The sequence below is a fragment of the Zootermopsis nevadensis genome, unplaced genomic scaffold, assembly GCF_977971745.1.
Source record: "Zootermopsis nevadensis isolate Lab colony 2312 unplaced genomic scaffold, Znev_1.0 Znev_ptg000023l, whole genome shotgun sequence".
NCBI lineage: Eukaryota > Metazoa > Arthropoda > Insecta > Blattodea > Termopsidae > Zootermopsis > Zootermopsis nevadensis.
Genome location: NW_028259155.1, coordinates 6,656,315 through 6,684,152, shown reverse-complemented (window position 1 = coordinate 6,684,152; position 27,838 = coordinate 6,656,315). Strand labels below are relative to the sequence as shown.

General features: G+C 39.9%; 2 protein-coding genes across 7 annotated transcripts; one reads left to right on the top strand and one right to left on the bottom strand.

Annotated features, from left to right (window-relative positions):
* Positions 1-86: 86 nt before the first annotated feature.
* LOC110840890 (kelch-like protein 10) lies at positions 87-17,488 on the bottom strand. Of its 2 annotated transcripts, none has more exons than XM_087354337.1 (10): positions 17,217-17,488; positions 10,923-11,110; positions 9,638-9,877; positions 8,030-8,309; positions 6,819-7,055; positions 5,779-5,951; positions 5,293-5,462; positions 4,248-4,406; positions 3,067-3,271; positions 87-1,567 (listed from the first exon to the last, which is right to left on the bottom strand). In XM_087354337.1, exons 2-10 carry the CDS (start codon positions 11,108-11,110, stop codon positions 1,417-1,419), a joined length of 1,803 nt encoding a protein of 600 aa, XP_087210463.1. In that variant the 5' UTR covers positions 17,217-17,488; the 3' UTR covers positions 87-1,416. The 2 variants fall into 2 exon arrangements, with proteins under 2 accessions (XP_087210463.1, XP_087210462.1); XM_087354336.1 differs by lacking the exon at positions 17,217-17,488 and adding an exon at positions 13,539-13,741.
* Positions 17,489-20,034: 2,546 nt separating this feature from the next.
* LOC147872874 (kelch-like protein 10) lies at positions 20,035-27,627 on the top strand. Of its 5 annotated transcripts, none has more exons than XM_087354309.1 (6): positions 20,035-20,241; positions 22,461-22,574; positions 22,761-22,948; positions 24,106-24,345; positions 25,480-25,759; positions 27,282-27,627. In XM_087354309.1, the coding sequence occupies exons 3-6, from the start codon at positions 22,764-22,766 to the stop codon at positions 27,396-27,398; spliced, it is 822 nt and encodes a 273-aa protein (XP_087210435.1). In that variant the 5' UTR covers positions 20,035-20,241; positions 22,461-22,574; positions 22,761-22,763; the 3' UTR covers positions 27,399-27,627. The 5 variants fall into 5 exon arrangements, with proteins under 5 accessions (XP_087210435.1, XP_087210437.1, XP_087210436.1 ...); XM_087354311.1 differs by having other exon boundaries at positions 22,461-22,612; XM_087354310.1 differs by lacking the exon at positions 22,461-22,574.
* The last annotated feature ends 211 nt before the right edge of the window (positions 27,628-27,838 follow it).

Below are 27,838 nucleotides of genomic sequence, written 5' to 3'. Positions count from 1 at the left end.
GAAAGCAACCAAAATTGTTGAGCCATAATCCCTTGTAGAACACGATTCATAGTAACTTGAAGTTGATACAAATAGTAAACACATGGTCACATATCGTACGGGCATCTGTAGATACATTTATTTATATCTGTGATGCGTTTACAATTTATTATAAGACTGGAAATGTAAGATGAATTCCAATTTGGACGCTATGTGATAGCATGTATTGGCCAAAATCCCAACTGCTACGTGCTGTGATGAATGGAATTTAAGGAAACTCAGAGACACGCGCCGAATGATTAAATTATTTTTATTGAAGAAAATACTTTGTTATATAGAAATGGTGTTACATTCATGTTTAACGTTCATACTCAATAAAACGTACGTACTTAAGCATCTTAATGTTCGAAATAACTTCTTTCATTGTCAACGCACAAGCGAGCTTGTAGCAAAACAATACCTGTTACTTTGATTTTATTATAATAAAATCAAAGAGATTCAGCTCTTATGGGCGGGCCGCCACTGTAAATACATCTGTTAACTGAAAGCACATCATTTGAAAAGGTTGGTACTTCCTCAGGGACATAGCACAATTACCCGTTATACTGGGGCAACCTAGTCAAATATAATTTGCAATTTTTTTAAGTATCACACGTAGGTCAGAAATCAATACAAAATTCTGAGTCTGTTGCCTTCATAATGACGTTTTTGTAAACGATGTTCATGAAACAAGAATATTTAACCTTCCCCTAGTAACATGAAGACGATGTCGTAACTCGAAACATGTCGGCACAAGTGGATTTATTTAATACAAGACGCAAAGAGAAACTGCTGTGTGTTGATGGATGGTAATATTTTAGATAAAATTAAACGTCTGTAAAATAATTAATTTCAATAAGACTTCTTGTGCAGATAATAACGAGGAGAAATAATTTCTCCTTCTTTGCTGCAAACAATATTTCTCTTTTTTATTTTTTATTTTTGCAATTCCCAGATTTCTACATTATTTTCGTAAGGTACTTATTTAAAATTAATGTGTTCGTCATGGATGTAATCAACTGCAAAATACAGGCAACTCTCGGTTTACGAACATTCGCTATAACGAACGTCACAATTCATTCAAAATTTCTTAAAGTCGCCAATAGAGTTTCTTACAAAACGAAATGCCAAACGTATAGTGAACATAATTGTAAAATTTAAATAAATAAAATTTAGAAAATGTATTTGTTACAATAATTATCAGCTCCAATTAAGGCCTCCCCGTAGATTCCCTGAGAGTCGGAGATCCTTGCCCACCGACTAACAAGGTATCCTGAGAAAACCTTTTACCCTTTCCGCTCACCAGAATAGGAAATGTAGTATCAGAAACTGCACCGGCCAAGCTACTAGGATTGAAACCGTAGATATAACAGTTCAAGGATCAGTGTGTGTGGAAGGTTACTTACTCTCCCATTCCAACATTTTTTCACGTATCTCCTTAATTAATTTTTCTCTTTGTTTGTAGGCGTAATCGCTTGAATTCGGTAGGTTCTTGATGACACAAGTCGAAAACTCGATTCTATGAACATTCATTCCTGCCGCCAAGTACCTGCAATTTGAAATATTAAAAGTGAAAACAAACCCTCGTTCATCATCCATCAGTATTATCTACACTCAACACAATTTGTGTCATATTTTACAGACACAGTTACAGAAAATTTGTAGCTCTACGTGAGATGATGTAGCTCACGAAGGAATGCGTCTTCTACCATGAATAATTTATTTAATATAAATTTAATTGAAATGTAATTTGAATGTCAGTGCATTTATGCATAGAAATTAACCATTTTCTTAATAATATATACTTTTTCTTTTCGGGTTCTAAAATATCAGACATTTCGATGTAGAATAATTATAAAAGAAATGTAATTTTAATGTAAGTGCATTTATGTAAAGAAATAATCCATTTTGTTAAAATTATATACACCTTGGGGTTCTAAACTATCAGAGATTTCGGTGTAGAGTAAGTATAAAAGAATTATAGTCGTAAAATGTGTTGACCTAAAAATATCCATGTCTGATGGGTTGGCTCTGTCTTTGGGTAAACTGCTTGAAGCTAAGGGCACAGACTTCCACCGAAATGTCGTTGCTTATAATTTGTTTCCAGACAACCTTAACAAAAATTCCCCCAATCGGAATTCAATGCACGATTGCCAAACCATATTTCAGAACATTCCCACGTGATCTTTCTTTCAATCATTCACATAGAACCACGGCCAACGTGTTATTATAACGTATTACATTTTATTACTTCATAGTGGAGGGAGAGGTTATGGCTATTTTAAAAAGCTGTCAAATGACTTGTGTTCTGGCTAGCGACGTTTGGTAAACTTCATTAAGCCATTAACTTCGGTCAGAATAATAAATTTAATCAGACACTTTCTTTGGACAGATAAGCGTTTATTGTTTGAGACATGCGCATATGACAATATTTCCCTCTTTTAGCAATATATTTTCAGAAACAATTTTGTCCCACAAAAAATAGTTCTGGAGAGTTTTCGCTAGACATAAAACAGAAAAACAAAAAACAAAATCAAATTAATTTCTGTTTGATTTCTGGCTCGTGAACAGTCGAGTATGAGGAAAGCTGTTTTCTGGGGTGTTTTTGGAGCTGCTTACTCACTCCGTCAACGGATGGCAGGAGTGAGCTTGGTCAAACACGCCATTTCTAAATAAACTTCAATCAAAAATGGGAACATGTGATGGATAGGCGACGTTAAACCTAAAACTGGCCTAACTCTTTGATGAAAGCCGATGATTATGGCAATGCTGATGTGCTGAAGGCCAGAATCTTCCTGCCCAAGAGATTAACACTGATTAAAGAAACTTACTGTAAGAGCTTCTTATTAACGCAGTTACAGCTTACGTCTGATCGGCATTACTTAGTCATTCGCCCTCTGCTTTAACGATTCAACTTGACCGCAACATCGCCCTCCCTGCTTTCACTCTCAGCCATTTTTTGCGCGTTGTATTCAAGGCGCTGAGTAATCAGTAAGAACCTCTGAAACGTCGGTGAGTTTCTACGAACAATCAAAAAAAGAAACAAACCATTGATTTTCGTTGTCATTGTAACATTTGGCACTGAAGTTGGTTTCTCCCTTGCAACGTCCACCGATGAGCAACATCATGTCGTCGATGACTTCTGCGATTAAGTAATTTGAATTGACGGTCATGTAAGGGATCTCGGTCCACGCGTCTTCTGCGGGGTCATACCTTTCGGTACCGAGCTTGAATGATGCCCTGTTGTTTCCTCCTGCACAAACACACATTCGTAATTGGTCACAGCATATATAAAAGCTTCCAAACGAAACTTATTCTAACCCCATTCAGCTGGGTCCTTCTTGATATTTATTACTCTGTCACCTGGTCACGATTTATTACCTTATTCATTAAAGTCGGTAGTTGAACAATTCCAACACACTCTAGATCCTTAAAAACATTTTAATATTATCCTTCCTCTTAAGACTATGTATCACCAGTGCTATCTTACCATCAACATCACCAATTATAACTTTCTAGATGTTTGTATTAATCGTAACTTCAATGCTTCACACTCCGCGCGTCTTACCCAACGGATTTTACGCTCTTAAAATTTGTAATTCCGTAAACGGAACGAATGAATGAAATAAAACGAAGAAAATTAATTCCCTCGTGAAATATTAATATTAGTACCAGGAACGAAGTTAAGCATGAAGTAGCTACAATATTATTTTCGTACTTGAAACCTCAGGAATTTGCGTCTGACATCTGTTTTCTGCTTCATTAAACTGCGTGCAAAAATAACGTCCAAGAATAGACACAAGATGCACTGTTCAAAACGGCGTTACACAAAGAAGTGACGAGAAACAAAGATTGCGAAGGGACTGCTTTAAGCCATCGGCTTTTTGGTGGATAACAGCATGGCAAACTGAAATTTCATTGCTTCAACAACAAAATATTTAACTTTAAAACAGGGACTGTGTGACAAATGGGGCATACGTTACTTGAGATACCACAATAGATTATGCGTTGTAAGTTAGTTAGTTAGTTAGTTAAGTGTTCTTTTTGGAGAATGTAATCGAAATCATGAATCGGGGTTAAAATTACTGACAAACTAACTCTCTAATGAAAGGAGAAAAATGCTGTTCATAAAATCTCAGTCACATAACGAAAACCAGGAAAACATTTCACAATAGCAATTTCTGTAAGAAGGATAGTGCAACATCACTCAGAAGGTCCAGAGTTCTCACCTAGGGCGTACAGACAGCCGTGGAACTCGACGCAAGAGAAAGCGGCGCGTTGAGAAAGCATTGGTGCAGCGAACGTCCACTGGTCGGTGTCGGGGTCGTAACCTTCCACCGAGTTTAGATAATTCACACTATTTAATCCACCAGCGACGTATATTTTGTCTGTAAAAACAAATTAGTTATATCACATGAACTGTACACATATTTGTTCCAGGCCGAGACATTAAACTGGTCCTTGCAGAGCACAAGCATAGGACAATCCATACTTAAATGTGTAAATCTACCAATAATATTGTATTTAATGTCCCCCTTCGTGTCACAGAAACTACACAGACACCGCTGTCTCTGTTCAACTGTTTCTTCGTTTTGAATTCAGAAAAAGAGCGTGTGAAAGGAAAAGATTCTAACTGACAAAAATTTAATATAAACACCTAAAAATTGCTTAATTAATACAGAATGGAAACGATAGTAAGTTACATCTTCTGTGAATCGAATTTTATTAAATTTGGTGCCACAGATGTACGGTACGAGCTAACAAGCGGTGCTTTATATTTATAATATAATGTGCTCTTAACACGAGATAATTAACTGTCTCAAAAACATATTACATCTGTATTATATGAGAGCCAGTTTGATAGTTTGATGGTTGTTTGCATTCACCTCTAGTGTGCACTACAAAGGCAGAAGACGACGCACAGGAACAGCTTACAAGAGCACAAGACACCATCACGCGCTCAGAGACTTCAAGCTGTTGCAGTGTGTGAAATAACGTAGTAAATAGCACGGATAAAAGAAGAGATATTAAAAGAATGAGGGACAATGGAGTGAGGGAAAATCAGATCAAATGCAAAGAGGAATGTCTGGATGATTAAGGCATAATGTTCGTCTGAAACGTCGGCAGAAACCAAACGACAGCCATCTTCGTACTCCCCGCCGTGAGAACCTCAAATCCCGCGATTCCTTCAACCGTTCTTGCGTTGTCACACGCGGACAGACGCTTCGCCTTCTGCACTAACTCATACACTACTCTTTAACAGGATTTACGTACCATTCAGCACAGCCGCACCTGCACTGGATCGCCCTGTGTTCATGGAAGCGATCCACGACCACTTGTTTGTCTTGCAGTCGTATCTTTCGGCCGTTCTGTCACACAGATGACCATCGAAACCGCCCATGGCGTACACTGCACCTCGCAGAACTGCCACCATTAAACTTCGCCTGAAACGAAAAAGAACACACTCTGCCAAGCTCATTTATTGCTGATGGAGATGCATTTCCTCTCGAAGAACGCAATTGTTCGCTCGTCATTGTTAGATCATAATTCAAATGAATTAACAAGCAAATCGCATTCTTAGAACCAAAATTGTCGCAAAAGTCCTCCTACCTATTCACACTTTGCACGAGACTCCTGTATGTGAGTGGTACAATTTTACATCTCCTGCCCAAATTTATATCTTGACTAACAGAATGACTATAAGTTTTTGAAGAAGGACTCTGCTCCAAGGACTTCCTCAGTTACCGATCTGCATCTTACCTTCGGGCATTCATAGGCGCCACCTCGCGCCATGTCTTCGTAACTGCGTTCAAGCAGCGGCATGAGCTTAAAACTTCATAGAAGTCGCCAACACCACCGATGACGTAAATGTCGAAACCGACTACTGCCGTGCCATGGAAGACTCGCGGAGCGATCGAGTCGACACCCTCCACCTGCAGGAACGACAAGTTATGGCTTTATGTTTCTTTGGGTCATTCAGTCTACTGAAGTGAAGTCCTTACATTAGAGTCCAAGCGACCAACCACCGGAGGAGAGGTTCAACCCCCAACAGTGGACCGAAATTGCTACACCGTGGAGGGTGGCCAGGTCCACCGCACTCTACAAAGACAGTGAGAAACGAACTTGGAGCAATGGAGGAATTACGAGAGACGGAGGATACAGGAAGACCCGAAAAGAAGCTAAAACATTACCAGTGCTTTCGTCTAGTACGACAGACAAATGTAGAATTAATTTCTGATCAACAGCTGACATTTCAGATTCCTACAATGGTAACGACAGATGTTGGTGTTTTGGGTTTTATCGACGCAGAGATGGAGGCAGTACGTCCCCCACCCCAAATCAAAGCCTTCTAATTCACGAGGCGTTACCACGCAGATGGCAAACACAGACACTGATCAGTGCTTCATTTATTACGTTGAGATCCAAAGACGATCAACGATGTCTAAAATCAGCAGAAAGTTCGCCATGACAGTTGAAGTAGGACGCTTATTGTAAACGGTATTTAAGGAAAACTTCACATCCTTCGTCGATTCCCATTAGAACTTACATTTTACGTGAGACTCAGCATTTATGTAATTAATTTATTTATTCTTTTTAATTCATGTCTTTGGAGCTCCTTTTATAAAAGGGTTCAGTGCAATGGAAATTAGCGTAAACGAAATAAAGAGGCTAAGAGGTCCTTGTGATTAAGTTTAAATAAACAATTACTTCGTAAAAATAAGCAAAAAGGAGGAAATCTAGCTTTTGTCGGAGGCGTCATTTAACAAGGCACGGTAATAGTAGAAATGCGTGCAACTCACCACACTCCACCGGTCTGCTCGTGCGTCGTACGCTTCGATCACATCTGACGGCCTTCCTTCGTGATACCCACCAATAGCAAACAGGATGTCCTGTGGGATTAGCGGGCGGACAATTCTTCGTGTCACGAATTTCCTGTCTTTCTTCGTCATCATTTCTGAGTCATACTGAAACGCGATCGTCTTGAAGATCCCGGGTCTGTACGCCTCGTTTTCCTTCACGTTAGGGAGGTTTGGTACCTGTTGAACAGTTCAATGTGGACCTTATAAACTTTAGGAAGAAATGGCATCAGTCATAGCAGAATGGACAAGATATCCACACATAATTTCGTTGAGAACTCACCGAAATAGACTATGCTATATAAAAGGATAATAAGCCCCTCGGTAATTTACACTTGGGTGTAGAACGTAGCTTTCTTGCCGCAATTTTCGAATATCGGTATTCCCTATGTGGTCAATCAGCTGATTCTTATGACGCTGAAGTTGGCTATATATATCGTCGGAGATGCGTGAAATTATTATAGCAGCTAAGAAACGCTTCTTAAGGCAGTATGATCCCTGGTTAAGCAGATCGCAGCGCCAGAAGACATGATTTATCTGTTGGAGGATTTTCCTATTCAAGGACAGTGGACGTTTCAATGTAGTTGACGGTGGAATGCTGTAGTTGAAGTAAAACACGTAAGGGATCTTAATAAACACTGAGACTGTAATAAAAGATTGTAGCACAGACGGACTGACAAACTTAAAGACGATGAATAAAGGACGATTATTAAACCCCAAACACATTTCTGCATAAAAGGACGAATCGAATATTTGTGTTGCACATGCTCACATATACGAGCGTGTTACCAGCGACATTCCACAGGTGGTTATTGTAACCATGGAAACTAAGGCAATCTGTGGATTTCTTATGCAGCAAATTTTGCGCGGAATAAGGCATCCAAATCATTGTGTAATTTTCACGTTGTTAATGTAAGATTTTAACCAGAATTTGAATATGGCAACAGATTATGTTAAAGCTCTTCAGTATCAAATTTAATAAACATCCGTTTAGACGTTATCGAGCTGGAACTGCGGACAGACAGACGGGCTTACACGTGACGAAGAGAAAGGCTCACGAATTGCATTAATTAGTTAAGAGCACGTGTGAATATGAAATTGAAAACGCGGGCTTCATTTCCCATAAACATTCACGATTTCAGGGGCATACTGACCGTCTCCTTGAAAACGTTTGTGTCAAGTAGTTGTAGTCTGACGCCCTTCAAAAGGCCTGCGATGTAACCTTTCCTCTTGTCCGGGTCGTGGTAGATCCACCGGAGAATGCGCTCCCACAAAACTTTCTGGCCTTCCTCGTCCAGTTCCTCGGACTCGATTATCGTTTGCAGCTCCTCTACAGGCAGTTCTATCACTTCGTCGCTCTCCTGAGACGCCTCCACGAATTGGCGCAGAACGAAGCGACGAGCGTGAGTCTCGAGGTCGGCGCAGAATTGTAACCTGCGACAGCGAGGGTAAGAATCGATCTCCTTCGAACTCTGACACATTGAAACACTGCAGCATGAACTGGTTTCTCCAACATTTGCACACCACAGTTTTTCGCCCTTTGAAGCCGGAATGAGCGAGACTGAGAGCAGACACGTGGAGAAACGACGATGAGATACGCTCCATTTAACCGGGGCAAACTAGAAAGATGTCTGCTCTGAAGGTTCCCAGGCAATGCCCGCTCGTCCTCGTGATAAAATTACAGGTTGAAACAAGGGCATGGCGTACGCAAGTGAAGAAGGCAGTGAGATAAGAATTGTAGAATTTTGAATTCTGGCATTAACCTTGGCGATACGACATTGTTGTAACTGCGTGTGTTAAGCCAGTGAAACCTCCTTTAACCGATCTATATGGGGGACACACGGGTCGGATAAGCCGGATGACCAAGGAAAAGGGGAATGTGGTCATGCATGTGAACAAATAATTACAGATTTCCCTCGGCGGCGGGTGATGCGGGCGTTTCGCGCGCACAAGCAGACGGCAAAAGTCACTCGTTGGGGGCTGTTCGAGGGAGTCCCTGTATTAAAATAGTGTATTTATCAGTCACTCTGTCCATCGCATGAAGTGGAAGTTGTGGTGTGATTCTGCCGATGCAATTGATTTGCTAGCAATATTGTCCTGAACAAGAAGGAGTAGGGGTTCAGCTTCTACGGGCACCAGAGGTTTTGCTGTTTTTGATCGATAATAACCAATTCTCTAAATGTCTTGAAGTGTTCATAATACTCAGTAAAATATGGGTGTGAGGTTAGAACAACGATCTGTACCGCGTGGACATCGCTTCAAACACTCTCGTCGATGGAAGCCGATCTCAATCTATCTCGTTAAAATTCGTTCGCTTAATGCGGGAATCGGATAATCGAGGCTCGATTTACAGAGGTTTTGCAGTATGCAGAAAAATGTGGGTCTGATTGTTGACTTTGGGAGGATTACGTAAGTAGCAAGGAATGCCGCAGAGAAACAAGGAAGAAAGGGAATTCGAAAGGAAGACAGACTTAATTATGATCATGCAATAGGTCGTGATTAAAATTCTACATGGTGAAATTAGTCATCTGCTGGCCATAATGTCGCTCAAAACTTAAGCAGATATATCAGAATATTTTAAATACAGGCACGTTAATAATAACCCGCCAACAGCCCTGATCTACAACTCTTTCTAATTTGCCCGGTCCTCAGTCAGAGGCTTTAATCTCTGACCCGGCACTCGGCTGCTCTGTTGAATAAAGCTGATTCGCTCCAGGGGCGAAGGCTGGCGTCACAGCAAATGACAAATGAACATCAATTACCTTGCGACACGCGTGATGCCGATACAGTTGTCGGCGTCCATCTCGTCCTTGAGGAAGTCGCAGCAGGGTTCAATAACGCCTGGTATACACAAGTATTCAGCCGTCACTAGCAGCTGACGCACGTTGTCGGAGCGGATGTACAGCTCGCGAAAATAAACATAATCCAGTATCTGGATCATTATGTCTGAGCTGACTCCGGGCAGTAAAAAATCAGTCTCCTCAGTTGTCGTGAAGAGGTTCCTGAAACGTCACGAAGCAGTCGTCGATTTTGAGAAACGGCGAGCAGAGAATTACAAGTCATGCGCATAAACTTTCAGTTTTTATGACTCACATAGCGAAATAAAAGTACCCATTTGTCAATGTGGTGGACGAATTTTTGTTATCTGATTACATCAAAAATTCCCAGAATGTGTACTAATGTGACCAGATTAACTGCGAGGGGTTTACCGGAATATAACTTACAAATCGGATAGCAACTGCGAACATTTGTACAATAGAATGGTCACCTCGTTTCTTACATACCCTCAAATCCTCCAATAGATATCTGAGGTTATAACAACTAGTAAAGAAATTTTAAAACATTTTCCCGACAACAAACAACTTAAATGAAAAGCCGATTTTCTACGCGGCCTTTAAAATGTGATCGCCAACCAGCAAACAATTTCCTATTACAAATTAAGGGCTTCGCATTGCAAGACAAACAGAAATATTTGATTGTCGGAAAACTGAAAGAGGGCCACAGTTTGTAACATGAAAAACTTCAGTTGGAAAACAGAAGCAATGGTTCGCGGTTACAATTCAATTCTCATTTCAAGAACGCACCGCAACTTTATTTAAACAAAAGCAAATTGACGTATGCACAAATTCTCTCCTAACAATTAAACATTTCTGGCGAAGTTATTTGTTACAGTTTATTTCATTTCAGAGAGAGAAACACACAGCAGCTTCAATGTTCCGGACAATTTCGTGACAAAGGTGCATTACCAAATTGCTTCTGGATTTTGTCGGTCGTCTTTATGCACTAAAACCAAGACGTTTCGGAAATGGATTGATTCTAATTCTCCCTCCAGATCGATTGACTGTCACATTGGTACAACCGCACTTAAAAATTAGTACAAAAACCACGTACGACTTCTGGAATGTTGCGTCGTGTTGTCCCATAGAAATTATCGGACGTTTCAGAGGTGTTTACTGCAACAATTGGATATAACATTTCACACACGAATTGAGTTCTATAATGTCTTTATTTCACATGTTAATCAACTACGTCAGTAAATAAACAAACCAGAAATATGCGCTGCACATCGATAGAATCACTCTGTGGACACGAAAGACGCCGTCATCCTCCAACCTCAACACCGCGTCACACAAGAGGTTCTTGTCTCTCAGCTCATTTACAGGGACCGATGTGTCGGTAAACATGCACCTGGCGCCATCTTGAGAAGAGCCGCAACTTTGGTTTGACTCCATCATCTGAAAAACAGTCCATCGCTGTTACAGGTTTTTCTTCATACTGACGCGTGTGTAAAACTGAGAGTGACTGAGATAGAACACGGTATTGAGAAGAATATCTGGTCCTGCGAGAGAGTTACTGACAAGGGAATGGTGAATTTTTACGAAATATGGACCTTTATAGATCTCTTCACTAATTAATAAATTGTAGGCTGTCAGATCAAGGGTGATGAGATGGACGGGGCATGTAGAACACATGGCAGAGACAAGAAATGCAGCTCTTTAATCGGAAGACCTGAAATGAAAAGGTCACTTGAGAATCGAAAATTTCTGTCTTCTGGTTTGTTGCGCTGTGAAGTCTGGTCGATGTTTCCCAACGTTTCAGAGGTCATACTGCCTCCATCAACATGGAGATGAATATGAACCTCAAATCTCACACTTGAAAGTCCCCTGAGCTGCTGGGATAATATTAAAATGAATCTTAGAGAGGTGGAGAATAAAGGTGTGACTTGTGGATGTGGCTTAGAATCTGTGTAGTATGAAGAAGGACACGAAAATTCATGTTTCATAAAAGGCGAGACATTTGATTACCTAGGCTACTGTTAGATTCTTCAGCTCGACTTTGTTACAGAAATGCCTGTTGAGATCCAACACAAAATTACAAAGCTGTAAATGTGACTTATAACTAACTAATTATCTACACCGAACTAACCAATGCCATTCACCAGACCCTGCCCTGGGCGAACAAAAACCAGTCTCCTTCAACTCCTATCTCCCATAGATCCCGCCTGACATTTCTCCCATCTACGTCTAGGTCTCCCCAGCAGCCTCTTCTCCGCAGGCTCTCCAAAAATACCCGGTGCACACCTGTCGCCCCATCCATGCATTCCACATGCCCCGCCAATCTCACTCTTCTTGGCTTAATCGCCCTGAAGATGTGACTGATATAGGCAATATTAAGCCATGCCGCGTGTTTGTCATTACTCACAAAAAGTTAAATATTCTTATATGTAAACTACGTAGACTTTCAATAACAACTTCTCGTTCATACAACCGCGTTAGCTAGTGAACCCTGAAGATGGGGACAGAGTTTGTTCCCGAAACGTCGGTTTAATACAGTAACCAGCTAACGCGGATGATTGTCCGAGAAATTTTTATTGATTGTAGCCGCCGCGAAAGTCTCAAATCCTATATGTAGACATTACGTATAAAATATCAAAGTAATCTATAAGGTCTTAGATGCTTCTACTCTCGTGAACCGATTTTAAAAAATCACGAAAAAAATATGCCATAGAAATTGCGTGACTTTTGATGCAGGACCAGACAGTTAATAAATAAAATTGGGAAAATGAAGGCTACGCTTTTTCAAAAGCATTAATATTTTGAGTTCTTCTCCCTCTGTATAACTAAGAGTCCTTAAGGACTTTGCTGCCTAAGTTACACATTTATATACACTACAAGCACAAAATGTAATTTAAATTTATCAAATGAAGGCGAGTATTACATTTGGGATCAGCCACAAAACTCTAATTTGTTCTACCGCATGCGTAGATCAGGCCTAGATCACGCTACTCAAAGTGCAACTGCAAAGTGCGTGATATTCTATGAAGAGTCGATTGGTATACGTCTTGTAAAAAAATAGCCCACTTCCTTTACTGAACCAGAAGGTTCATCACCGTGTTCACAAAAGCCCGCCACCGGGGTCTATCCTGAGCCAGTTGCATCCAGTTCCCTTCAACGAGTAACATCTCCCTAAGGTCCATCTTAAGGTTAACCTCCCACCTACGCCAGAGGTCTCCTCCCTTCAGGCCTTGTAAACACCCCTCCCCTGCCCTCCTAGCCATAACAAAATCAGGTGAGGAGCACAGACCGTGGAGCTCGACATGCAGTTTCCTCTCTTATCTCTCTCACTTCCGTTTTGGGTCCAAACATCTTCCTCAACACTCTGTTCTCAGAGACCCTCAGTCTGTGTTCCTCCCTCAAAGTGAAAGACCACGTTTTTCACCCACAAACACTTTGCACTCAATGACAGTAAGCATCCCCCGGATTTAATCTGTTGTTGCAGGGATGATCGTCCATAATTAGGCTTGTGAAACCGAAATAAAAATTCTTCACAGTTCCAAAAATCGCTTTAACAATGTCGATGTATCAAGAGATGAAAAGTGTTAGAATTATTCTTCAGAATATAAACCCCACTTCTTAGCATCCATAAATTTTTATTATGATTCTGGGCTACGAAACACGTTTTATTTTTTAAAATTGTAAAATGTTAATTGCCTACTGGAATATTCTTTTACTATCAATGATGTCGTGAACAAACAGAAGTCAATCTAATGTTACTTGAAATTATGTTAAAAAGAAGACAAGCCTAATTCTCTTACACGAGTTCACAAATGCAGATGAAAACTTTAAAGTTGATGAACAATAATAATAAATAGGAATCCCTTACCTCAAACTTTGTTCAATTGTACGAGACCTCGATGTCCACTGGCAAAGATGCATTTAATCAAATATAAAACGGGTACGAGGGCAGTATCACAGAATTCTTAATAATTCTTATATAAGACAAGTACTTTTTATATTCTAAAACGTTTTTAACAGCACAAAATTATTTATTCTACGACGCACTTCTTCTACAAGTGATTCACAGCTCAGCTCTTTCCACAATAACGAAAACGGATTGTTGAAGCGATAATGAAACACAACAATGCCGAGTAAACAGATGACGCAACAATTAGTTTCTTCGGTAAAAGAGTGGAGTGCAATAAGGTTCATTCAAGGCTATTATACTGCATGTATAAGAAACGAGAAAAGAGCCTTACGGCATGCTCAGGCAAGATTGTTGCATTCGTGGGTTAGAAATTCCAATGCTTTTTCTTGCATTGTTACGCACGCAGGTGTTCACGTAAAGACTGACCATTGTCGGTCCATATTTACACATTGTTGGTACTTAAAGAAAAAGAGAATCACTCTGTCTTATAATTTGGTTACATTCAATCATAAATGTATGAAGTTAATAATTAATATCAAATGTGATTTCTATCAGAAGGAAATAAATTTAAAAATAATGAGAAGGGGCATAAGAATGAATTGCAATTTCATTTTCGCTTATTTAAAAATAACGCCGTGTTTTATAAATAATTTTTCAATTGCCCTTTGCCAGGGAAAATGTTTCCGGGGGCCGCATGTTTAGCAGTTCTGGCGTTGAAAATGGAAGTGTAATCGCCTCTGAAGTTGGCAGAGCTCTCTTTTCAAGGAGACTGAGATGGAAATTATAATTTGTATCCCTTTCTAGTTGTAATCCATGTCACAATTGAGACTTATATCGCTCTTGCTTTTAAAACCCAACAACTGAACATGTAATTTCGTTCTGACTTGTTACGTTCCTATTTGATTCACCGACATTTCCTCAAGACTCGCAAACTTTTAATATACAGGGTGATTCAAAATTAAGCTAGTAGGACAATAGCAAATTAAGATTATTTCAGCGGTATGTTATCAGACGTCCATACCTTCATGGAATTGACTGACTGAGGATAACTTCGGAGGACATGGATTCCTATTCGAAAGTTGTTCTCTCTGCGTCCCTGTATACGCTCCTTCAGTTTGGCCTTAACCTTTTGAATCACCTTGTATATGCACAAGAAAGTTTTCCAAAGTTTTTAAATTAAACTGAATAATTGCAACCAGTGTAACTTTTTATGCTTTTGATAAATAATGCAGTAACTTGAAATGGATCTGGATCTCTGGAGTCCAGCGCACAGACGTGGAGACACGGCGGGCCATCGGATCTCCGCGTTGGCACTGGAGATGCTCTGCATGTGTAGCAGCCTCGCGTCGGAGGAGCAGACCTCAAGAAAACCAATACTTAGAGTGCAACGAGGTTTGCTGAAGGGAAATCTTTTAGCATTTATCCGAAACTAGAAAAAGTGCGTGGCGTTTCTTGGAATTCCGTAGGCCAAACTTCCTGTCGGCGACCTCAAGTTCAAGGTAACGAGAAGATGATAAGTAACAACGCGAGTTCTACATTGCGGTCTGTATTTTGTGAAAAGTACATAAATCATTCGCAATATATCGCCGTGTCCAGAGGAAAAGTGTCGCCAAAATTACGAAAAAACCTTAGAACCTAAAATGTCACATCGTACATAAAGTAACTAACATTGCGTGAGAGACAAATTGAATGATATATATCGACGTCTTAATTTTTACAAAACTTTCAATAAATTTGTTAAAGCCGATCAAAACGGGAAATGTACCAGCGGTAAATTACGTAAATTGAATCCAATGTCTCTTGCACAAAGAGTGCGAGGATTTGGAATCCATTTGTAGGGGTTCAGATGTCCACGGGCGATTTACTTCAAGCAGGATATAATTCAAAAACAGACTTTTATTAAGCGAAAGTACGCAATTATTTCTGATACCCTTTTAAGGGCCATTGCATGAATTCGAACGAGGTTATTAATTGGGAAAAAGGTGTCGCATGAACTGTAAAAGACGAATACACACGCCGTAATCTTAAAAGTCGTATCTTCAGCCTCTACGGTACAAAAACTCCAGCAGATCATCATGAAATTACGGTCTTTAACTTCGAATGTTGTATTTACGGCCTGTTTAACGACGATATTTGTAATCTAAAGTGCATTACGTCGAATGAAGGGACGAGTAATGAATAATAAATTGTAAAATACGTTGAAGGAAAGGACTACGGCCTAGTTTCCGGTACTATCACAGAATGTGCCTGAAAGAAAGAAATAAAACCACGAAAAACTTCAATCAGGACAACCGATCTCGGAATTACATCAAATAGATTGTAGGAATGAGATTATTTAATTCCCGATGCACGTTAGAAGCATAAACGCGAATTTTGCAGGAGCTTTTCTTATGCGTAAAAATTTTCTATTTCGAGTCTAACAACTTGAAATTGTTTACCAGCCACAATTATTCACATACGCAAACACGTCACTAAATTCCATGCTGATTAACCATTCCTGGTAATGACGAAATGTCCAACAGCTTGAGAAATTTAACGACGCATTCGCTGGCAGTTCTGCTCCGTTGCTCTGCCACTCGAAGCAAAGTCTGTGATGGCAAATAATTTCTATTCAGTTTTAATTCGAAATTTGCTCGCTGACGGCCCCTCAAGCGCCGGAACCATGGTCAGGAACTCGTGATGCGACTTCGGAAGGGTGCACGTGCACTCAGAGGAGCGACTTGACGACATTACTGTCGGGAAAGGACGACTGTCTCTTTCTCAACGTCTTCACGCCAAAGGTGAGCCGTGCTTCGAAATTCTACAGCGTCTGCGCTACTTACAAAGGTTACAGAAAGCTGAAAATGCTTTTACCATCTTTCATTGAATTTCCTCTTATCCAGTTTTTCCGATGAGCGTCTTCTGACGTATTCAAATTCAGAAGCAAGTGCGAATCCTTGAAGCCACTCGGCAGGACTCCTTTGACAAGGGGAAGATGTCCACTTGCACGAGACAGGATTGAAAAACGCGAGTTGGATGCGAACCCATAATCCCAGTGTTCAAGATGCCCAAAACCGGCTGTGGTCGTCATCTTGTATAAACTTTATTTTAATTTATTCTGACAAAACTACGCAAGAAAGATTGAAGAAAATTGGATCGAGTATTTGAAATATCAAACATTTTCATCCTGTTTGGATAATACATACGATTACAACAATGCCAGACGCGACAATGTCAATAAACAGACAACTAAACTGTTTATGACATTGTTATGCTGCTCTCAAGGCAACACGTCACAATATTATAAATCCAAGTCAAATACATTCTCATAAATACCTAACTAAATTTATAATAAAAAAATGATGAATACCTGAAGGTCAATCAATATATTGAGCATTATACACAAAAGTAAATACATTTCCATAACCTCAATCCCAGAAGCTTTCGACTGTACTTAATTTTTCAATTAAATTAGCCACAAATAAATGACTGCACCTAGCGAACGAAATTATTCGCCTTTTTAACTTGAACGTTTATTCTGATCAATGTTGTAATAATTGTGTTTCCCCGTAAGTTACCAAAAATTTTGTTTGGTAAAACTCAGCTCACTTCCCTGTACACATCTTCACATCAGTTCAGTTCAAAGCAAACACTTACCCGGGATCGAAAGCAGCAGAAACTTTAATTTATTCTAAATATGCATAAAATTAAAACCCAACGCTTCACCGAACAGCGACAAATGATCGAATCGCAAATTCACTTTTCCTTACGCGACAATAAAAAGCCAAGTCACAACTGACAACAACACAACACTCGCAGCTCAGAATCCCCTGGAGAAATGAAGAAATTTTGCCAACCAATAAACTGACTGCCAGGCAGAAGAATGCACACTGCTACAACATATAATTAATAAGGATATTTTCAATGCGGATAATAGCTCAGTGGCGAGCTCCTGTCGTCTGCTGATTGTTCCACAGTTCGATTCTCGTTCGATGTTGCTCCTCTGACCACTTCGCCAAAGTACCTCGTTTCAGAAGTAAATGTTGTGCACATGGTGTATTAAGTCTAAGTCTCCTCTAGGCCCCTTTCTTATGGTTGGATAAAAAGAAATTGATAGGCAGTGTCGGACACTGCCGCAGTTATTTTCGTGAAAACGTCAATCGTGTATATCGTATATTGAAATTAAACAAAATTTTTGTTTTGAATCGTTTAATTCATTTGCAACTTACATTTATTGAATACAGGGTAGTGGTATGAGAAGTAGGATATTGTAAATATAATCATTTTTATAAATGATTATTTCTTAATTGGTACACATCCATACTTGGCCCAGGCTCGTCAGATGCCGCCTGAGTTGTCCGAGCGCGCTTACGTTGCCTATATTCGCGGCAGTACTGCGCGTTGGTTTTGGGTCCGAGCTCGGCGTTTTCGGTGTCATTCTCTTTGGAATTTTGTGCTCTACGCATTCGTGTCCGAGTTTTGTAATTCTGGTTTTACTTTGCCCTCATATATCGCGACATTTTAAGAAAATCGGGAAATTTTCAAACGTTTTCAAATTCACAGCCTCGTATCTTTTTGAATTTTTGAGATACACACTTGGAGACCATGATGAGTTGTAACATATACACTCCTCTTCAAAACAACACTTGATTCACTCGGATCGGATAATTAGTCTCTGAGATATGATCCCGTCTATGGACACGTGTCGAATCCGGAATGTCGAAAATCGTGGGTTCAGTTTGCGCGTGCTCAGTTCGCGAAGTCCGGCCGCCACGAATGTCGGAGCGGTGCTGGCACAAACTTTCATCCTTCCTCTTTAAAGCAAGACTAAGATGGCGGCGCTATGTCTATTTTTAGCTGAGTTATTTAAGTTTGCAATTACTTCAACAGAAACTGTCGCTCATTTGGGCGCGATTGCCTCCCCACACCCGGCATCGAATTTAAAGACGTTTTCACGTCAAAACAAATTGTGAAGAGCAAACTGTGGGCATATATGAAGAAATACAAATTCTCAAGTATCGTATTAACCAACACACCCAAATGCTAATGTCGCATGTTTCAAATTAAAAAATGGATGAGCATAAGCACCGGTTATTTGTCTTTTACCTTCGATTACCCTTAGTCCAGCAAATTAGTTACCTGCAAATAATCCGTCCCAATCTACAAGTCGGAGAATCACCCCATGTCGGCTGTCCGCGAATGCTTATTCGAAACACTCCGTATCAGGCGGCCCTTAACTTGCGATCAGGCGAGACATATTCAATCGGGATCCTGGTTTTGTGTGGACTACGGGGCAAATTCCCTCCCTCTCTGCGTCCAGTCTCTTTCTGGGGCCCACCTAGCCTGGTATCCCCTAAACACCGAGGGTCAAGCAGGCCGAAGCGTGAAGATGACGCTTGAGCACAGGAACAATTATCGCATTAACGAATTATCTGAGGCAGAATCGGAGTCAACGCCAGAAAATTCTCTAACTTAACGAAAGTAAAAACACGAAGCACTCAAGACAAAACGTTGAAGATCAGAAACAAAATGTATAATGCTGATAGGTTAGCTAAGCGATATTCAGTTCGAATCTTGTACGAGACAATTTCTTACTTATCCGAAGCAAACTCCTTATCAGTTCCTTAACATCATTCAAAAAAGAGAAATTCTCTTTGTACAGGGTTATTCATAAATCCCTGACACATTACAAATAATCGCTGGATTTGAATGGTGCAATGGATGGTAACATAGGACAAGCCGATAGAAAGAGAAACTCATCAAGTTTATTTAACATACCTCATAAATGCTCAATAAACTTACGGTGCTCCGTTGGCCACCCCGATCACCTGACCTAACGCCATGTGATTTATTCTTATGGGGTACGTTAAGGACCGGGTCTTTGTACCGCCTCTGTCACGAGATCTGGCTAAACTGAGAAAGACGAATCATCGCCGCCATCTCACAAATCGATCGTGACATGCTGCAGCGGGTGTGGGCAAAAATGGATTATCGGTTTAACGACTGCCGCGTCACAAAGGGCGGACACACAGAGCATTTATGAGGTATGTAAAATAAACTTGGAGAGTTTCTCTTTCTATCGAAATGTCATATGTTACGATCCATTGCATCATTAAGGTCTAGTGATTTTTTGTAATGCATCAGGGAATTATGAATAACCCTGTATTTCTTTCACCTATCAACAATGTGTAAATATGGACCGACAATGGTCAGCTATTATATGAACTCCCGCTTGCATAACAATGCAAGAGAAAAGATTCGAATTTCTAACACACGCCTGCAACAATATTGGCTGAGCATGCCGTAAGGCTCTTTTCTCATTTATTATGCATGCAGTATAATAGCCTGAATGTACCGTATTGCAATCCATTCCTTTGCCTAAGACACTAATTGTTGCGTCATCTGTTTATTCGGCATTGTTGCATTAGTATATATCGCCGTCAACAATCCGTTTTCGTCATTGAGGAAAGAGCTGAGCTGTGAATCGATTGTAGAAGAAGTGCGTCGTAGAATAAATAATTTTGTGCTGTTAAAAACATTTTAGAATATAAAAAGTACTTGTCTTATATAAGAATTATTAAGAATTCTGTGATACTGCCCTCGACTATACCCGTTTTATATTTGATTAAATTCATCTTTGCCAGTGGACATCGAGGTCTCGTACAATTGAACAAAGTTTGAGGTAAGGGATTCCTATTTATTATTATTGTTCATCAACTTTAAAGTTTTCATCTGCATTTGTGAACTCGTGTAAGAGAATTAAACTTTTTTAACACAATTTCAAGTAATGTTGCATTGACTTCTGTTTGTTCACGACATCATTGATAGTAAAAGAATATTCCAGTAGGCAATTAACATTTTACAATTTTAAAAAATAAAACGTTTTTCGTAGCCCAGAATCTTAATAAAAATTTATGGATGCTAAGAAGTGGGGTTTATATTCTGAAGAATAATTCTAACACTTTTCATCTCTTGATACATCGACATTGTTAAAGCGATTTTTGGAACTGTGAAGAATTTTTATTTCGGTTTCACAAGCCTAATTATGGACGATCATCCCTGCAACAACAGATTAAATCCGGGGGATGCTTGCTATTATTGAGTGCAAAGTGTTTATGGGTGCAAAACGTGGTCTTTCACTTTGAGGGAGGAACACAGACTGAGGGCCTCTGAGAACAGAGTGTTGAGGAAGATATTACTCTTCATAGAATATCCTGCACATTGCAGTGTGTGAGTAGCGTGATCTAGGCCTGATCTACGCATGCGTTAGAACAACGAACAGCTTTTGTGGCTGATCCCAAATGTAATACTCGCCTTCATTTGATAAATTTAAATTACATTTTGTGCTTGTAGGGTATATAAATGTGTAACTTAGGCAGCAAAGTCCTTAAGGACTTTTAGTTCTACAGAGGGAGAAGAACTCAAAATATTAATGCTTTTGAAAAAGCGTAGCCTTCATTTTCCAAATTTTATTTATTAACTATCTGGTCCTGCATCAAAAGTCACGCAATTTCTATGGCATATTTTTGTCGTAATTTTTTAAAATCGGTTCACGAGAGTAGAAGCATCTAAGACCTTATAGATTACTTTGATATTTGATACGTAATGTCTACATATAGGATTTGAGACTTTCGCGGCGGCTACAATCAATAAAAATTTCTCGGGCAATCATCCGCGTTAGCTGGTTACTGTAGTAAACCGACGTTTCGGGAACAAACTCTGTCCCCATCTTCAGGGTTCACTAGCTAACGCGGTTGTATGAACGAGAAGTTTTTATTGAAAGTCTACGTAGTTTACATATAAGAATATTTAACTTTTTGTGAGTAATGACAAACACGCGGCATGGCTTAATATTGCCTATATCAGTCACATCTTCAAGGCTATTAAGCCAAGAAGAGTGAGATTGGCGGGGCATGTGGAATGCATGGATGGGGCGAGAGGTGTGCACCGGGTATTTTTGGAGAGCCTGAGGAGAAGAGGCTGCTGGGGAGACCTAGACGTAGGTGAGAGGATAATATCAGGCGGGATCTATCGGAGATAGGAGTTGAAGTAGAATGGATTTTGTTGGCCCAGGACAGGGACCGGTGGAGTGCTTTGGTTAATTCGGTGTTGAAACTTCGGTTTTCGTAAGCCCTCTAACTAATTAGTTAGTTATAAGCACATTTACAGCTTTGTCATTTTGTGTTGGATCTCAACAGGCATTTCTGTAACAAAGAAACAAACTACTGAGTCCATGGAGCCGAAGTCCTACTTGAGAATCTAACAGTAGCCTAGGTAATCAAATGTCTCGCCTTTTATGAAACATGAAGTTTCATGTCCGTGTTTACAAGACCCCGCCTCTAAGCTACATCCACAAGTCACACCTTCAATCCCCCACCTCTCTAAGATCCATTTTAATATTATCCCAGCAACGAATAGGACTGTCAAGGGACCTTTTCATTTCAGGTCTTCCGATTAAAGAGCTGCATTTCTTGTCTCTGCCATGTGTTCTACATGCCCCGTCCATCTAATCACCCTTGATCTGACAGCCTACAATTTATTAATTAATGAAGAGATCTATAAAGGTCCATATTTCGTAAAAATTCACCATTCCTTTGTCAGTAACTCTCTCGCAGGACCAGATATTATTCTCAATACCGTGTTCTATCTCAGTCACTCTCAGCTGTGCTGACGCGTCAGTATGGAGAATAAAGTTGTCAGTGGAACCACGGTTCCGGAGAATTCAACGTAAATACGTCTATACGGAAAGGAAGTTTATATATTGGCTTTATTCTAAATATTTCCTTTATATCCGCTTTACAATTGAGTTAACTTTGATTAAGACTGCTTATTTAACTTGAATTAGTTACGCTTAAGATGGGTCTGTGGTAGCTGAATGTAATGTAATGTAATGTTTTATAGGTAACATCAATTCCGAGTAAACAGATGACGTTTCCTAGGCAACAACAATTCCGAGTAAACAGATGACGTTTCCTAGGGAACAACAATTCCGAGTATACAGATGACGTTTCCTAGGTAACAACAATTCCGAGTAAACAGATGAGGTTTCCTAGGTAACCATTGTTATCGGATCTTACACATTTTCCTGTCAATGGTTACACTTTTTCGTTTCCCTTCTTCGTTACACTTTTTGCCGAATGACCCTTCCTTATAGACAAGTATTTACGCCAAAATCTGTAACAGCGATGAACTGTTTTTCAGGAGATGGAGTCAAACCAAAGTCGCTGCTGTTCTCAAGATGGCGGCAGGTGCACGTGCACCGATGCATCGGTCCCTGTAAATGAGCTGAGAGAGAGGAACCTCTTGTGTGACGCGGTGTTGAGGTCGCAGGGCGGCGGCGCCTTTCGAGTCCACAGATCGATTCTCTTGAAACGCAGCGTATATTTTAGGTTTGATTATTTACTGACGTAGTTGATTAACATGTGAAATAAAGACATTATAGAACTCAATTCGTGTGTGAAATGTTATATCGAATTGTTGCAGTAAACACCTCTGAAACGTCCGATAATTTCTATGGGACAACACGACGCAACATTCCAGAAGTCGTACGTGGTTTTTGTACTAATTTTTAAGTGCGGTTGTACCAATGTGACAGTCAATCGATCTGGAGGGAGAATTAGGATCAATCCATTTCCGAAACGTCTTGGTTTTAGTGCATAAAGACGACCGACAAAATCCAGAAGCAATTTGGTAATGCACCTTTGTCACGAAATTGTCCGGAACATTGAAAGCTGCTGTGTGTTTCTCTCTCTGAAATATTATAAACTGTAACAAATAACTTCGCGAGAAATGTTTAATTGTTAGGAGATAATCGTTCGAGAATTTGTGCATACGTCAATTTGCTTTTGTTTAAATAAAGTTGCGGTGCGTTCTTGAAATGAGAATTGAATTGTAACCGCCAACCATTGCTTCTGTTTTCCAACTGAAGTTTCTCATGTTACAAACTGTGCCCCTTTTTCAGTTTTCCGACAATCAAATATTTCTGCTTGTCTTGCAATGCGAAGCCCTTAATTTGTAATAGGAAATTGTTTGCTGGTTGGCGATCACATTTTAAAGGCCGCGTAGAAAATCGGCTTTTCATTTAAGTTGTTTATTGTCGGGAAAATGTTTTGACAGAACAAATAGATTTTATATTTCGTACTGATCAATCAGTGGAATGTACAGCCTGCGATGTATGTTGAAATATTTGAGTTATTTTGGTGATTAGCTTTAAAAATTTTGTAATGGTTGTTGTATACTCAGGTATGTCTTGGAGATTTCAAGGGTATGTAAGAAACGAGGTGACCATTCTATAGTACAAATGTTCGCTGCTTGCTATCCGATTTGTAACTTATATTCCGGTAAACCCCTCGCAGTTAATCTGGTCACATTAGTACACATTCTGGGAATTTTTGATGTATTCAGATAACAAAATTTCATCCACCACATTGACGAAAGATACTTTTATTTCGCTACGTGAGTCATAAAAACTGAAAGTTTATGCGCATGACTTGTAATTTTCTGCTCGCCGTTTCTCCAAATCGACGACTGCTTCGTGACGTTTCAGGAACCTCTTCACGATAACTGATAAGACTGATATTGTCCTCTACGGAGTCAGCTCGAACATGATGATCCAGATACTGGATTATATTTATTTTCGGAAGATCAACATCCACTCCGACAACGTGCGTCAGCTGCTAATGATGGCTGAATACTTGTGTATGCCAGGTCTTTCTGAACTCTGCTGCAACTTTCTCAAGGACGAGATAAACGCCGACAACTGTATCGACATCATGAATTTCGCAAGGTAATTGATGTTCATTTGTCATTTGTTGTGACGCCAGCCTTCGCCCCTGGAGCGAATCAGCTTTATTCAACAGAGCAGCCGAGTGCCGGGTCGGAGATTAAAGCCTCTGACTGAGGACTGGGCAAATTAGAAAGCGTTGTTTGTCAGGGATTTTGGCAGGTCGTTATTAATGTGCCTGTAATTTAAATGTTTTGATTTAACTGCCTATGTTTAGATCTTCATTATGACTAACTGCATCACGTAGACTGTGAACCGAGCCTCGTTTACCCGATCCTCGCATTTTGGGACCGAATTTCAACCAGATCGGTTGCTATCGGTTTCCACCGGTCAGAGTGCTTAAAGCGATGTCCACGCGATACAGTTTATTGATCTAACCCCGCTCCCATATTTTCCTGATTCTTATGAATACCTCAAGACATTTAGAGACTTGTTTATCGAGTAAAGACAGAATACAACACGCTGTTCCCCGTAGAAGCTGAAGTCCAACACCTTCTTGTTCAGGACAACTGACATCGGCTTTATCACACCAGAACCTCCACTTCATGCGTTGGACAGAACGAGACTATTTTAGTACAGGATCTCCCACGAACAGCGCCCGCATCATCATCTACCGAGGAAAATCTGTAATGGAACTCTAATTCTTTGTTCATATCCATGACCACGTTCCCCTTTCCCACGCAGATCCGACTTATCGGCTTATAGGACCCGTGTATCCCCAATACAGTCCGGTTAAACACGGTTTCACTGGATTAATACACACAATTAACACAATGTCGTTTCGCCAAGGTTAATGCCAGAATTCAAAGTTCTACAATTCTCATCTCACTGCCTTCTTCACTTGCGTACGCTATGCCCTTGTTTCAACCTATATCCTTATCACGAGGACGAGCGGGCATTGCCTGGGAACCTTCAGAGCCGAAAACTTTCTATTTTGCCCCGGTTAAACGGAGCGTCTCTCACCGTTGCCTCTCCACGTCTCTCCTCTCAGTCTCGCTGATTCGGGCTTAAAACGGCTAAGATAAAAACTGGAGGCGAAATACTGTGGTGTGGTAACACTTCAGAATTCAGTTCTTGCTGCAGTGTTAAAATGTGTCAGATGTTTACGGAGATCGATTCTTACCCTCGCTGTGGCAGGTTACACTACTGCGCTGACCTCGAGACTCACGCTCGTCGCTTCATTCTGAGCCACTTCGTGGAAATGTCTGAGAAGAACAAAGAACTGCTGGAACTGTCTGCAGAGGAACTGCAAGCAATAATCGGGTCCGATAAACTGAACATGAAGGAAGAGAGATTTGTGTGGGAGTGCATTCTCCGGTGGGTCAACCACGACCAGGACATCAGGAAAGGTTACATCGCGGCCCTTTCGAAGGGCGTCAGGCTTGGACTAATTGACAAATATTTCGTCCTTAAGAAGGTCAGTATGCCCCTGAAATCGTGGATGTTTATGGGAAGTGAAGCCCGCATTTTCAATTCAATTTTCACTCGTGTTCTTAACTAATTAATGTAAATCGTGAGCCTTTGTCTTCGTCACGTGTAGTATCGTAGAAACTCACCGACGTTTCATAGGTTCTTACTGATTACTCAGGGCCTTGAATACAACGCGCAAAAAATGGCTGAGAGGTAGGGGGTAGAGTGAAAGCAGGGAGGGCGATGTTGCGGTCAAGCTGAATTGTTAAATCAGAGGGCAATCGACTAAGTAATGCTAATCAGACGTAAGCTGTAACTGCGTTAATAAGAAGCTCTTACAGTAAGTTACTTTAATCAGTGTTAATCTCTTGGGCAGGAAGATTCTGGCCTTCAGCACATCAGCATTGCCATAATCATCGGCTTTCATCAAAGAGTTAGGCCAGTTTTAGGTTTAACGACGCCTATCCATCACATGTTCCCATTTTTGATTGAAGTTTATTTAGAAATGGCGTGTTTGACCAAGCAGTCTCCTGCCATCCGTTGACGGAGTGAGTAAGCAGCTCCAAAAAGAAAACAGAAAACAGCTTTCCTCATACTCGACTGTTCACGAGCCAGAAATCAAACAAAAATTAATTTCATTCATGTTCGTCTGTTTTCGTCTAGCAGAAAATCACCAGAACTATATTTTCTTTGGGACAAAAAAAAATGAAAGTGTATTGCTAAAAGAGGGAAGTATTGTCATGGGTGCATGTCTCAAACAAGACACGCTTAAACTTTAACAGCTTTTTAAAATAGCCATAACCTCTCCCTCCACTTTGAAGTAATAAAATGTAATACGTTATAATAACACGTTGGCCGTGGTTCTATGTTCATGAGTTAAAGGAAGATCACGTGGGAATGTTCTGAAATATGGTTTGGCAATCGTGCATTGAATTCCGATTGGGGGAATTTTTGTTAAGGTTGTCTGGAAACAAAATACAAGCAACGACATTTCGGTGGAAGTCTGTGCCCTTAGCTTCAAGCAGTTTACCCAAAGACAGAGCCAACCCATCAGACATGGATATTTTTAGGTCAACACATTTTACGACTCACAAAGATAATTCTTTTATACTAATTCTACACTGAAATCTCTGATATTTTGGAACCCCAAGGTGTATATAATTTTAACAAAATGGATTATTTCTTTACATAAATGCACTTACATTAAAATTACATTTCTTTTATAATTATTCTACATCGAAATGTCTGATATTTTAGAACCCGAAAAGAAAAAGTATATATTATTAAGAAAATGGTTAATTTCTATGCATAAATGCACTGACATTCAAATTACATTTCAATTAAATTTATATTAAATAAATTATTCATGGTAGAAGACGCATTTCTTCGTGAGCTACATCATCTCACGTAGAGCTACAAATTTTCTTTAACTGTGTCAGTGAAATATGACACAAATTGTCTTGAGTGTAGATAATACTGATGGATTGCGAAAGAGGGTTTGTTTTCACTTTTAATATTTCAAATTGCAGGTATCCTGTGCCATGAATGTTTGTAGATCCTTGCTGTCGACTTGTGACTTAAAGAACCTACCGAATGCAAGCGATTACGCCTACAAACACAGACAAATTAATGGAGGAGAAACGTAAAAAATGTTGGATTGGGGAAAAGGCAGCCAACTCTCGGTTTACGAACGAGTTCCGTTCCAATACGTTGTTCGTTATACGTTATTGTTCATTATGTGTATCTTGCATTCCTGAGCTTTTACGATACGTATCGTATACGTTAGCAGCCATTTTAAAGCATTAAAACCATGTACTAATTATCATATAACAATTTTCTGATAATTATTGTAATAAATACATTTTTTAAAGTTTATTTATTTAAAATTTGCAATTATGTTCACTATACGTTTGACACTTCGTTTTATAAGGAACTCTATTGGCGACTTTAAGAAATTTTGAGTGAATTTCGACCACCAGAAAGTGCCATTAACCCAGACGTGGTTAACTTACACATTATTTATTCCCGTCTGAGTTCATTGTGTTACAAGACTGCAGATTCAGAAGAACAGACTTTCAAATTAAGG